The 12,561-nt window shown below is 44.9% G+C and overlaps 1 protein-coding gene across 2 annotated transcripts in view; it reads left to right on the top strand.

Moving 5' to 3' along the window:
• The window catches only part of VANGL1 (VANGL planar cell polarity protein 1), a 51,158-nt gene extending 45,108 nt beyond the window's left edge, over positions 1 to 6,050 (top strand). For both annotated transcript variants that reach the window (XM_079934277.1, XM_079934278.1), the window contains exon 8: positions 1,744 to 6,050. In XM_079934277.1, the coding sequence (XP_079790403.1) occupies positions 1,744 to 2,004 (261 nt within the window). In that variant the 3' untranslated portion in view covers positions 2,005 to 6,050. The remainder of the gene's footprint in view (positions 1 to 1,743) is intronic.
• The last annotated feature ends 6,511 nt before the right edge of the window (positions 6,051 to 12,561 follow it).

Consider the following 12,561-nt stretch of genomic DNA (forward strand, 5'->3'; position numbering starts at 1 on the left):
CATATTTAACTATTAATGTGATAGAACATCTTTTCATATCTTAATTTTCTATTCTTTTATAAATTGTCTTATTAATTTCATTTATCTAACTATTGAGCTGTTTCTTTTCCTTATGATTCATAAGAGTTGTATTTTTTTTTTTTTTTTTTGGCCATGCCTCGTGGCTTGCAGGGTCTTAATTCCCCAATCAGGGATTGAACCTGGGCCCCAGCAGTGAAAGCGCTGAGTCCTAACCATTGGGCCGCCAGGAATTGCCCACATAAGAGTTATTTTTATATGAGTGAGTGGTAGAGGCACAACTCTCCCTTCTGCCTTAGAATATATGCTTATAGATGAGAAATAATGTACCTGGCAGCAGCAGTGAGGTGTGGTTGGAGGATACCACTTAGAGGTTTATCTGTGACCTGTGTTTAGGACCAGGATGTTTTATCCTAATATTTTCTATCTGGATCCCTGGTTCATTCTTTCTTCTTCTTTCTCAAAGCTAAATCGATGTATTTATTGATGTAACACACACGCTGTTGAGCCCCCCAGCATATGCCAGGCACATGGAAAATCCGAATTTAAAAAGTAGTTCCTGGGCTCCCCTGGTGGCGCAGTGATTGAGAGTCCGCCTGCCGATGCAGGGGACACACGGGTTCGTGCCCCGGTCCGGGAAGATCCCACATGCCGCGGAGCAGCTGGGCCCGTGAGCCATGGCCGCTGAGCCTGCGCATCTGGAGCCTGTGCTCCGCAACGGGAGAGGCCACAACAGTGAGAGGCCTGCATACCGCAAAAAAAAAAAAAAAAAAAAAAAGTAGTTCCTGCCTTCCAGGAGAGTATAGTGTAGTATAGGCCTCAGACAAGCAAGTTGGCAGTAATTGTTCAGAAAGTAAAATGTCACACGGGAGTCATGCCATGATTAGAGGCCCTTAAAGGAGGACATGTTCGCCTGTCTGAGAGGTTCAGGGAGTGGTGTGAGAAGATTGAAAGGGCCAGGAGGAGTTTGCTGAAGGACGACATCCAGCAGGAGGAACAGCACATGTCGAGGGGAATGTCGAGGAACCCACGGAGCTCAGCCCTGCTAGAGCCGAGAGAGAGGGAGGTGGACGTGGGGCCCGGCTATCCCCCGGACTTGCCACGCGCACACCCCATCCCCCATAAAACAGCCTTGCACCGTGAGACGGTTAGAGTCAACCACTTCGTCCTCACAGCAGCCCTGTGCTTTAGCGCTGTCATCTCCTCCACCCGCAGAGAGGTTAAGCGGCTCATCCAGAGGCACACAGCAGCAAGGGCAGAGCATGCGTTTTTGTGTGTGCAGGTATATCCCTGTGTTTCTTCTGCTCACATTCCCAGAGTGCTTTTCCATGCTTGGCACTTGCCCCGAGGAGCTCTCGGGATGGGAGGAGGCCGACCTATGAACAGGTACAAGCCGTGGCCTGGGCCATGGAACCCAGGCCCTTAGAGGCGGCTGGTGCCTCAGCCATGGCTTCTGGGCAGACGTGGGTACCAGCCACCCTGCCTTCCTCGCCTCTCTGCTTACCACCGTTGGCACCCTCTGGTTGGAGAGTGAGAAAGTAGGGGAGCCTTCCCTCCCCAGCAGGGACTCCGTGGGGCAGTCCTGATGGAATTGGGTGTGATCTGCGGGCCCATCCTGGTTTGTTGGGAGGACATGTTTTCCCAGGAGTGAGAGCAGGCAGCCCCCAGCAGCACCGCCTGGAGCGGGTGCTCCCTCCCTAATAGCATCTCCGCTTGTCCTTGCAGGCCTTCCTCGAGCGGTACCTCAGCACGGGTCCCACGCTGCAGTACGACCGGGAGCGCTGGCTCGCCATGCAGTGGCGGCTCGTCAGTGATGAGGCCGTGACCAGCGGGCTGCGGGATGGACTCGTTTTTGTCCTCAAATGCTTGGACTTCAGCCTCGTAGTCAATGTGAAGAAAATTCCGTTCATCATGCTCTCGGAAGAGTTCATAGACCCCAAGTCTCACAAATTTGTCCTTCGCTTACAGTCTGAGACGTCAGTTTAAAAGTTCTATGCTTTATTAAAAAAAAAAAGAATATATAGAGAGATATATATGTATACCAGAGGGGCATCTTTGTTTTTATTATTCTTCATTGCTGACTGAACTGGCAGATGAGAGTCCAGGGTCCTTTGACCATCTGCACTTTATTTGGAAGGAAGCAGAAGATGTCCGTCCTGGAAAAAAGTGACTGATGACATCTGACTTGGGGATGGGACGTCTCTCGAGAAGCCGTTCCCTGGCGTTTCTGTGACAGCTGCAAACCAAAGCGGAGCTGGAGGTTCTTGGGAACCTCGCCTTACGACTCGTCCCTGCCTTTCGTCCAGCACCCAGCCCTGCCCTGGCTTCTGGCCATCCCACTCGTGGGCCTCTGGGGACACGTCTTTGTCCTGTTTCAGGGAACCAGACAGGACATGTCCACACGTGTTTGTATATGTAAACATCCGGCACCATGGGAGCCACGGGCCATTCACGAAACGCCTGCCTTCGTCTTTGTTCTCTGTTGCCTTAGGTTCTGCAGAGAAAGATCACAACGACAAACGTGCACTGTCAGTTTACAGCTCTTAATGATTTTATTTTTTTCCCCAAAGAGAGAATCTACCTGCCCCGGTTTTGACCTGCTTGCCTACCAGCTTGAGCAGGTAGCTCTTTCCTAACCCAGTGATGGCCTACCTGACCCCGCTCCATCCCACCCCCACCCTCCCAAAACACACCACACCCTACCTGGCTGGCAGCCCCGGCCAGGGAGCCCAGCCTTCAGAGCCGCCCAGGACCTGGCTCTTCACGTGTGCCCTCGGGCTCCATGCACAGCCTCAGGTCCGCCCCACGGATTGTTTGTTTACGTAGGGCAGGGTGAAGTACCCCCCAGGGAGGTTCCAGGGAGGGCATGTCCCTTTCAGGCTGCGGCAGGAGCCCCTCCCCCCACTGCTCCACACCCACCAGGGGGAGACCCACGCTGTGACTCGGGGACTGGCAAGTTCAGCTCGGAGCCTCCATTTCCCTGGAGGTACGTCCTCACAAAGCTCTATAGCAAGCTGTCCTGCCAAGGGACAACTGCGGCGTCCAGCCCCTGACTCTGACCACCGTCACTGTGCGCTCATCACCTCCGCCCCTTACCACCCGTGCAGGGGCTCCTTTAGGCCCTGGTGCTAAATCACTCCTAGTTGGCAGTAAAGTGAGGAGAGGGAATGGGCAAGCTGCAGCATCTGGGGAAAGGAAAGTAGGGAGCCGAGCTTGCGATCCAGAATGATGCCAGCCTGGTCTGTTTCTTAGATGGTTTCAGTGGGCTTGCCTGGGCCCGGGCCCAGGGGAGCAGCCGGGCCGGGTGAGCGGAGGCGCCAACGGGCAGAACCCTGCAGCGGCCTTCAGTTCCTCCATCTGCCTTCCTGTATCCACAGCAAACCTTTGCAAAGTGTTCACTCTCGCTTTTCCCCAGTGTTTAGGGTAACCAGTCACCTTGCTATAGCCGAGGATGACACTGTCACATGCTCTTTGTGTATGTGTTCGCATGTACCCTTTCTGGCTTATGCATTCCACATGTGGTGCAGTGTTTGTTATTACTGTCTTAAACCGAAATTGGCTTTTGATGTTTGTCACACACCTGTACCTGAAAAAGTAAAACAGCGTCCTTGAATCCACAGCCTTCAGGTCAACAAGAAGATGTGTTGGAAAAGCAGGAAGGAGAAACCAGTCGGTATGGTGTGAAGCCAAGACATACTATTTAACTACATGGTTTCCGTTTATGAAAAACACATACCATGTAACCATGGTGCTTTTGTTCTTCTTAGTTTTTGCCTTTAGGTCCCTTCAAGCCGGACATTCCTTTTGATGTCTTTCTCAGGAATATATTTTGGGAGACTGGGCAAGGGATGGTGAATGTATAAGAGACTTTGGCTGCATAAAGGTTATACTGTCCCAGACTAAATGTATCAGAGGCTGCTGCATCAGAAACGCAGCAACAGAAGTACCACACGTGTATATTCATATGGTTAATCATGACACTATCCATCAGCATTCTAAGAAACTGTGCTTACAACCCTGTCTTCAATTACCAGTCCAGAAGGGGTTAAGTTGGATTCATGGCTTTGGTGCCTGCCTTCCCAGCAAGGTGAAGAAAGGTTTAAATTAAGGAATTTCTTTTCTCTCTCTCCCAGTCTTTGCATAGGAGAATGTCAGACTTTGTGAAATTATTGTTTCTGTTTTAAATTGAATATTGATTTTTTTACACTGACTTTGTATTGAGTCCTTTTCGAAAGAACAACGTAATAAAATGCAGGATCTTTGTATCAAGGCTTTGCACTTGCAAACTCTTAATAGCTTGAGTTACTGGTGCAGTGGGAACAATGTAAATGGCATTTTTTGAAAAATGTAAGTTTTCAGAAAAGCTGTATCATACAATCGAACACAGTCCTTTTCAGTTCTTGCGGTCAATAAGCTCTTCTTTTGAAAAGGAGTAAACTGTGCCCTGGGCTAGTAGAATTAGAAGATAAGTTCACATTACAGGATACAAGATTTTGTTTGCCTGAAATGTTTATAGATTTTCTATAACTTTCAACCTGTTATTAAAATGTGAACGTTAAACAGTAAGGAGTAGAAAAACTTAATGAGGAGTATATGTCTGAGGTTGTTCTCTTCCCTGGTGATGTTTTAACCAGTAGATAGTTTCTGTTCTTAAGTGTGTACTTTTGAAGATAATGACCATTTTTAATCGTCCATGAACTAAACATTGAAGTCTGCATTCTTAGAGCTGGAAGGGATTTTAAGGTTTTGTGATCGATCCATCCTTTGCATTATCAGTTAAGTCAAAACGTGTAACGGTTTTGCGAAAGTTTTTAAAGTAAGCCCTGGAGAAAATGCTTGACCATTTTTTGCCCAGCTGTCATCATCTCCCTTCCTTCCTCTCTGTCCTCTGTCTACGCACAGGACAAATTCTGTACAGCCAATGGATAGAGGAAAGTGGCCGCAGTATATGTGTATGTGTGTGCTGTGCTGCGGCTCATTGCCAGAGCTCGGACCTCCTTTGCAGTGGGGAGATGGTGGCTGTCCGGGTGTGTGTTGGGTGGGCATGAGGTGCTCCGCTGTCTTCACCATAGTTGGTGGTAGTCGAGTACTCTCTTTCTTGTGTCTCCTGGTCACTTTGGTGTGCATGTATATAGATAAGGCTGTAGCCCTGTGGGAAGCCATGAGCCTGTTAGGCTGACAGAAACTGATGACCCTGCCCCTCCTTACTTTTTCCCGGGAGAGTGAGTGTAGCAGCCGCTCAATGAAATCAGCAAAATCAAGTCCTTGTTTACTCTCGTCTCTGTGAACCCTGCTATGGAAGGCTCCGTACACTGGGACGCACATTTGTTTGTGGGTGTGTGTTTCTATATATGTGAGCATTTCTCTGAGTGTAATTACCAGATGGACGGCATGTTTATGTTAGCCATCTGAACATCTGTGTTATCTGTAACAGATGGGTGTGTATCTCAGCAAATAACTTGTGGATGTGTTTATATAGATGAGTGTGTGAAAGTCCATGTGTTTCTACGTATGCCCTGTGTTTGAGAGATACCCTAACAGCACCCATCTTCTGGGAGGTTACTCTAAAGCCAGATACTTCTCCCTCCCCTCCTTTACTCCTTCCCCTGGGTTACACTGGCTTCTCCCCAGGAGTAAACGGCTTCAGCACAGCAGTGTCTTCTGGAGAGCCTGCTGTCCTGTAGGCAAGTCCATTAGACTTTCTTGCTTCAGGACCTTATGACCTGAAAACAGCAAGAAACAAAGAAAGAAAGGTCAAGCTCCATGATAATGACTGCTCCAACTTCACTACCCCGGAAGCCTTACCATAGATTTCTCAATATAACTTAAAAATTGAGCTTCATTTTAAAAAAAAGTTTGATTACCAAAAGCAGCACAGAAGTGGTGCCGTGATATTCAAAGAGTCCAGCAGAGACCCTGCAGTTGTAAAGTGGTGTAAGTATTTCTGGGTAGTGTTTGTGCTTTGCGAGTCTTGTTTTACAAAAAATAAATCACTACTGTGAATTTACTGCTATGTAACCTTGTGGTCATAATCCATTATAAATAAAGTAAGAGTTATTCTTAAGCCCATAGCACAGTTTTTGAATGGTATTCAGTGCAGCAGTGAATAAGATACCTTAGGCACTACATTGAAATCTCCATACTGAGCTTTAACCAAGTGGATGCCTAGAAAATGAGATTTGGGGTCACATTTTTGACAAAATATATTTTGGTCAAAGAAGGAAGAGAAGGGTAATAAGATGTATCTATCAGGTATCGAATGTTAGGCGTTGTCTTAGAACGTGAATTCCTTTAAGGTAGGCGCTATCTGAATTTTACAGGTAAGAAAAGGGATGAGCAGAGAGGGAGGAACTTGCTTCAAGTCTCATGGCTAATAAATGAAATTTCAAATCTAATGTTTGATTCCAATCCCTCAGTCGCTACCTTGAAGTATTACCTAAATAATCGGGCATTTTCTGGATGTGGAGGAGAGACCTGAGGATACTTAGCCTTGAATCAAAAGCTGGGATTGGGGGTTCGTTGGAGGTGGAATCACATCTGTTCTTTGACCTCGGGTTTGCACCGGAGCTGTGGCTCCAGGGAAGGCTGCTCTGCCGTGCTAGCAGATTTCTCAGGAATTTTGATGGAAGGAAATTGAGGATCCTCCTTCCCTTAGGAAAACCAGCCCTGCTAGCGCTGCACCTGCTGTAGGACTCAGGTGCTATTGTTCTGGTAGCCACCCTTTGCTTCTGTCCCCTCCCCCTCCACTCCCACCCTGCTGGCTTGGGCGGGTGTGCACCTTGGGGAAGTGTGCAGGGGCTGACCTGGCCTCCCTCTGATCTGAGGAGGCCTCTTCCTGGTGCTTTGTCAACATTATGCCCCAACAGCTTCCACTGGTTGGGGTGGGAGAGGGACTGCCTGCAGCCCAGCCTAGGGAGGTTTGGGACTGGAGCCCCTGACCTCCATCCTTGACTTCATGTTCTCAGCAAGCACTTTGCATCCCACTGTTTTCCCCACATTTGCCCTCTAGAGTTTTAATCACTAGACATAAAACAAGACTCTGAGCACACCGTTTTTCTCTATTCCAATGTCTTGAGGTTTTGGTTTAGTTGTGCATAAACTACCTTCTCTCCTGCTGTTTGCTTCAGTAGAGGATAGGAAAGGAAAGATAACACACCTCTCAGCATTGCTGCTTATTAGGAACGAGTAGGATACATTTTCAGAGGGTAAATAGGGAATGTATAACTACTGAATAAAATTAGATTTTAGTACTCTGTGTCCCTCTTACCAGGCCTGTCCCATTTCTACTTAGATAACCCAATTTGTTTTGTTTCACCTGTAACATAAATCTCTTCAGTGGGTTGTTTTAGAGTCTCCCCAACACAACAACAGGTTTCCGACACCTGAAGCAGCACAGTGAAAAGTTACTCCCAATATGGTACCAGGAATCTACAATTGATATGTCTCTCAGCTTGAAAACATCAGTGTTTTGTCCTTGTTTTAGTGGGATAAAAACACTCTTAAGCCTTGGGGACAAATGTGACCAATTCCCAGGCTTTTATCTTGAGTGTCTTTGGCACTTCTTTTGGCACTGAAATAATACTTGGATAAAAATATTTGTGCAGTGTCTGGTTTTGTATTTGCTTGTATTTATCTCAGCTTTCCCTTGTGCACATGAGCTTTCATTCTGAAGGAGGTCATCCTTTAGGAGTTTTTAAACCCCCCAAAGCCCTCACCTTGGGAAAGCTTCATGCCTGAGGCCAGAGACTCTTGCTCAGGGAATTAGTAGTAGGACCCGGGCATCTGATCTGCGGGTGTCAAGTCTAGTTCAATTCATGTTGTAGCGAATTTAAACAGTTAATACACCATCACCATTCCAGGGGCCAGGTGGAGAGAGGTGGCGGTCGCTTTCCATTGGCCAGCGCCCCTCAGTTATAGAAATAATGGAATATTCACTTAGTGTTGATCATCATTCTAAAAAAAAATCCAAACTTTGCTGATAAGTCCTTATTTTTATAATGGAGTCACGGTAGGCTTTAACTAAATAGCAAAGTCCTCTGGGACTCCTAAATTATGACATGTTTAAAAAACTTGATTTCCAAGCAGTTGTTTATGACAACTATTGCATAGAGTGCAGGACACCAGCCAGGATGAGGGCAGTGGTGGATACTGGCTCACTGGGGTGGTGAATTAACTCACGTTTTGATGACCACTTCCTCAACAAAGATGCTTGGGAGAAGACCAGAGAGGCTGGGGCCAGGTCTTACTCAAGGGAAGTTTATTTGACCATCGCTTTTGTGTTGAAAGGACTTCACATTTCTGGATTTAGAATCCAGTATCAACCCAGCAACTTCAGTGACAAAACCATCTGTCTATCTGATGGGGCCATAACTGTTTGTGCAAAGATGTGGCCAGGGGTCTTTTTCATTCTCCCTTATTAGTTAATACTGCACTTTGTAACCAGAAGGGGAAGTTTTGCTGGTTAGCAAAATGCACAATCACTAGATATGTATGACAAAGTCTGAGTGTGACTTCCTGCATAAACTGGGTGGTGGGCTCTATTGAGACATTGCAAACATTTGAATGAATGAATTACACTACCAGCAACCATCTGCCCAAGTACATTTACATATATTCATAAGATGTATGCAGTGAAGCCTCTTTTCATTGTAACATCAGTAACAATGTTAGAGTCTATGAGGGGCATAGTGTACCTGGCATCCAAGTTATCTTGTTCTCTTTTGGGTCCCCTATTCCAATTAATTGTAAAACATTTTACATGTTACATTTTTTATACTGTAAAACTCGGAAAATAAACTGAAATCCCAAATTACATTTTGTTACTTTTTTTTCACGTGATTACTTCAATCTAAAAAGTTTTATTTTATTTATTTTTTTTTATTGAGGTATAGTTGATGTACAATGTTGTGTTAGTTTCAGGTGTACAGCAAAGTGATTCAGTTATACATATTATTTTTTTTCAGGTTATTTTCCCTTATAGGTTATTACATAATACTGAGTATAGTGACCTGTGCTATACAGTAGGTCCTTGTTGGCTATCTATATATTTCATATATAGTAGTGTATATATGTTAATCCCAAACTCCTAATTTATCCCTCCCCCCTTCCCCTTTGGTAACCATAAGTGTTTTCTACTTTTTGAGGAACACTTTCACTCTTGAATAATTTTGATACCTTCTTAAATATAACCTGTCAAGTTTCTCTGAAAACCAAGATAATTGTAATGATAGATTGAACGGGAAAGTGGAATTGCCATTGTAAGAAAAACTACAGGTTGCAATCATTTTATGGTCAAGAGAATGTTTTAAATGAATAGATTACTGAAAATTAAATCCTTAGGCTCTAAAACTTGGAGGTGAAACAGGCCTTTTGAGTAAATCAGCAAGTGAAAAAAGATCTTTGAGCCAAGTAAGGAGGGAGGAAAATGTCAGACCCTGGAATTGTGAGGAGGGTGAATGAATGTTGGATTGTTTTTGCAAATGGCTTGCTAATTCAGTTTAAATTATTGACTTATTTTCGATAGGTCTATTTAAAGGGAACTTGATTGTTTGACAAAGAAATATTGGAGCTTGCCTTCTGCTACTCTCAGCTATCCTTACTGAATGCTGGTAGCACACAGTCAGATTCTTACCTGTTGCATGGATAAGGATCAGAGAAAGTAATTGATTTGATGATATTCATTGTATAGATTATTGATAAACTCTGTTTCTCTGGGCCAAGATGGGCACAATTTACACCTGCACAAGCAAAACCTACTAGAGAAAAGATTAAAAGTGTATGCAAACATAAACCAAAGACTTCTCTTTTTCATTCATTACCCATAATACAGATATAGAATTTTGGAAGAGTTTCGAGAATGTCAGATGATAAACTGAGATTATGGAAGTGGAATGAGGGATATCAGGATGGCATCAGCTACAGCCACTGCCTGCTTGCCCAGTGCAAGAGACAAGACCCACCAGTAGTAGTGTGGGAATGGGCAGTATCCCTGCACAAGAGAGACTTGGTAATTCCCTACTGGTGTCATGCAGCATCTTCTAGTTATGCAGGCTAATGCTGACATGGAAAATCAAAACTGTATTTGCCTTCTGGATGTGTTTTCTATATTTACATCTGAACGTGTTTCTGCGGTTCTGAGAATTCATAATGTCTCAGACAAAACGATGATGCATTTGTAGAACTGACACGGGGGCTTTAAACATGCTTCCTTGCTCAACTCTCCCATCTTACCCACTCAGTTTTGCCTTCTGTGATCCACATGTGGTAACCAGCTTTATGGGTCCATTGAATGAATATTGGAATGAGTGAATGAATGAATGAGAACATGGCAGCACACTCAATGCTAAAACTACTGGGTGTAACCTAATCATCAGTGACTAGGGTGATCATTAAGAATTCTGCTCATCACTGCTCCAAAGAGTTCTGATCAATGAAATACCAGGTTAATTTGAAAAAGGTCCTTAATTCACCTTGCAACCATTTGGGTCTGAAGGTGCATTAAAATAAATGCATGGACACTTAGGTGGCTGTGGGCATTCCATGCCCAGAGAATGGGGCCTGGGACCACTGCTATCATCCCCATGCTGCTTTGCTTCCCATCATGATGGCTATATTGCTGGGGGACTTTGCTAACCTGAGGAAAGAGAACATCCCCCATTGGAAACCTTCTTATTGAGCCAAGGAGATAGTTTTCCTATTTCTTCAGCAATTGGCTATCCTCAGCAAACCTGAACAGATGACACCGTGTTGCCAAAAACTTCTTGGGATAAGATAGACTTTCGAGAATCAGTAGCACATTCTTAATGGTGCTAATAGTTGTTAAATTAGCTTTGCATTGGGGCTTAGAGAATATTTAGTCAAACAAGATTAAGTACCAAGATCACTGAGATTGGTTCAAGATGGCAGAGCAGAAGGACATGCTCTCACTCTCTCTTGCAAGAACACCAGGATCACAACTAACTGCTGAAAAATCATTGACAGGAAGACACTGGAACTCACCAAAATGATACCCCACATCCAAAGACAAAGGAGAAGCCACAATGAGATGGTACGAGGGGCACAACCACAATAAAATCAAATCCCATAACTGCTGGGTGGGTGACTCACAAACTGGAGAACACTTATACCACAGAAGTCCACCCACTGGAGTGAAGGTTCTAAGCCCCATGTCAGTCTTCCAAATCTGGGGGTCTGGCAATGGGAGGAGGAATTCCTAGAGAATAAGACTTTGAAGGCTAGTGGGATTTGTTTGCAGGACTTTGACAGGACTGGGGGAAACAGAGACTCCAATCTTGGAGGGCACACACAAAGTAGTGTGCACATCAGGACCCAGGGGGAGAGAGCAGTGACCCCATAGGAGACTGAACCAGACCTATGTGCTATTGTTGGAGGGTCTCCTGCAGAGTTGGGGGGTGGCTGTGTCTCACTGTGAGGTCAAGGACACTGACAGCAGAAGTTCTGGGAAGTACTCCTTGGCGTGAGCCCTCCCAGAGTACACCATTAGCCTCACCAAAGAGCCAGGTAGACTCCAGTGCTGGGTCACCTCAGGGCACACAACCAACAGGGAGGGAAGCCAGCCCCACCCATCAGCAGACAAGCAGATTAAAGTTTTACTGAGCTCTGCCAACCAAAGCAACAGCCAGCACTACCCACCGCAAGTCCCTCCCATCAGGAAACTTGCAGAAGCCTCTTAGATAACCTCATCCACCAGAGGGCACACAGCAGAAGCAAGAAGAACTACAATCCTGCAGCCTGTGAAACGAAAACCACATTCACAGAAAGACAGACAAAATGAAAAGGCAGACAACTATGTACAAGATGAAGGAACAAGATAAAACCCCAGAAAAACAACTAAATGAAGTGGAGATAGGCAACCTTCCAGAAAAAAAAGTCAGAATAATGATAGTGAAGATGATCCAGGACCTCAGAAAAAGAATGGAGGCAAAGATTGAGAAGATGCAGGAAATGTTTAACAAAGATCTAGAAGAATTAAAGAACAAATAAACAGAGATGAACAACAAAATAACTGAAATGAAAACTACACTAGAAGGAATCAATAGCAGAATAACTGATGCAGAAGAATGGATAAGTGACCTGGAAGACAGAATGGTGGGATTCACTGCTGGAGAACACAATAAAGAGAAAAGAATGAAAAGAAATGAACCAGCCTAGGAGACCTCTGGGACAACATTAAATGCAACAACATTCGCATTATACAGGTCTCAGAAGGAGAAAAGAGAGAGAAAGCACCCAAGAAAATATTTGAAGAGACTATAGTCGAAAACTTGCCTAACATGGGAAAGGAAATAGCCACCCAAGTCCAGGAAGTGCAGAGAGTCCCATACAGAATAAACCCAAGGAGAAACATGTGGAGACACATAGTAATCAAATTGGCAAAAATTAAAGACAAAGAAAAATTGTTGAAAGCAGCAAGGGATAAATGACAAATAACATACAAGGGAACTCCTATAAGGTTAACAGCTAATTTCTCAGCAGAAACTCTACAAGCCAGAAGGGAGTGGCATGAAATACTTAAAGTGATGA

The sequence above is a fragment of the Stenella coeruleoalba genome, assembly GCF_951394435.1.
Source record: "Stenella coeruleoalba genome assembly, chromosome: 1".
NCBI lineage: Eukaryota > Metazoa > Chordata > Mammalia > Artiodactyla > Delphinidae > Stenella > Stenella coeruleoalba.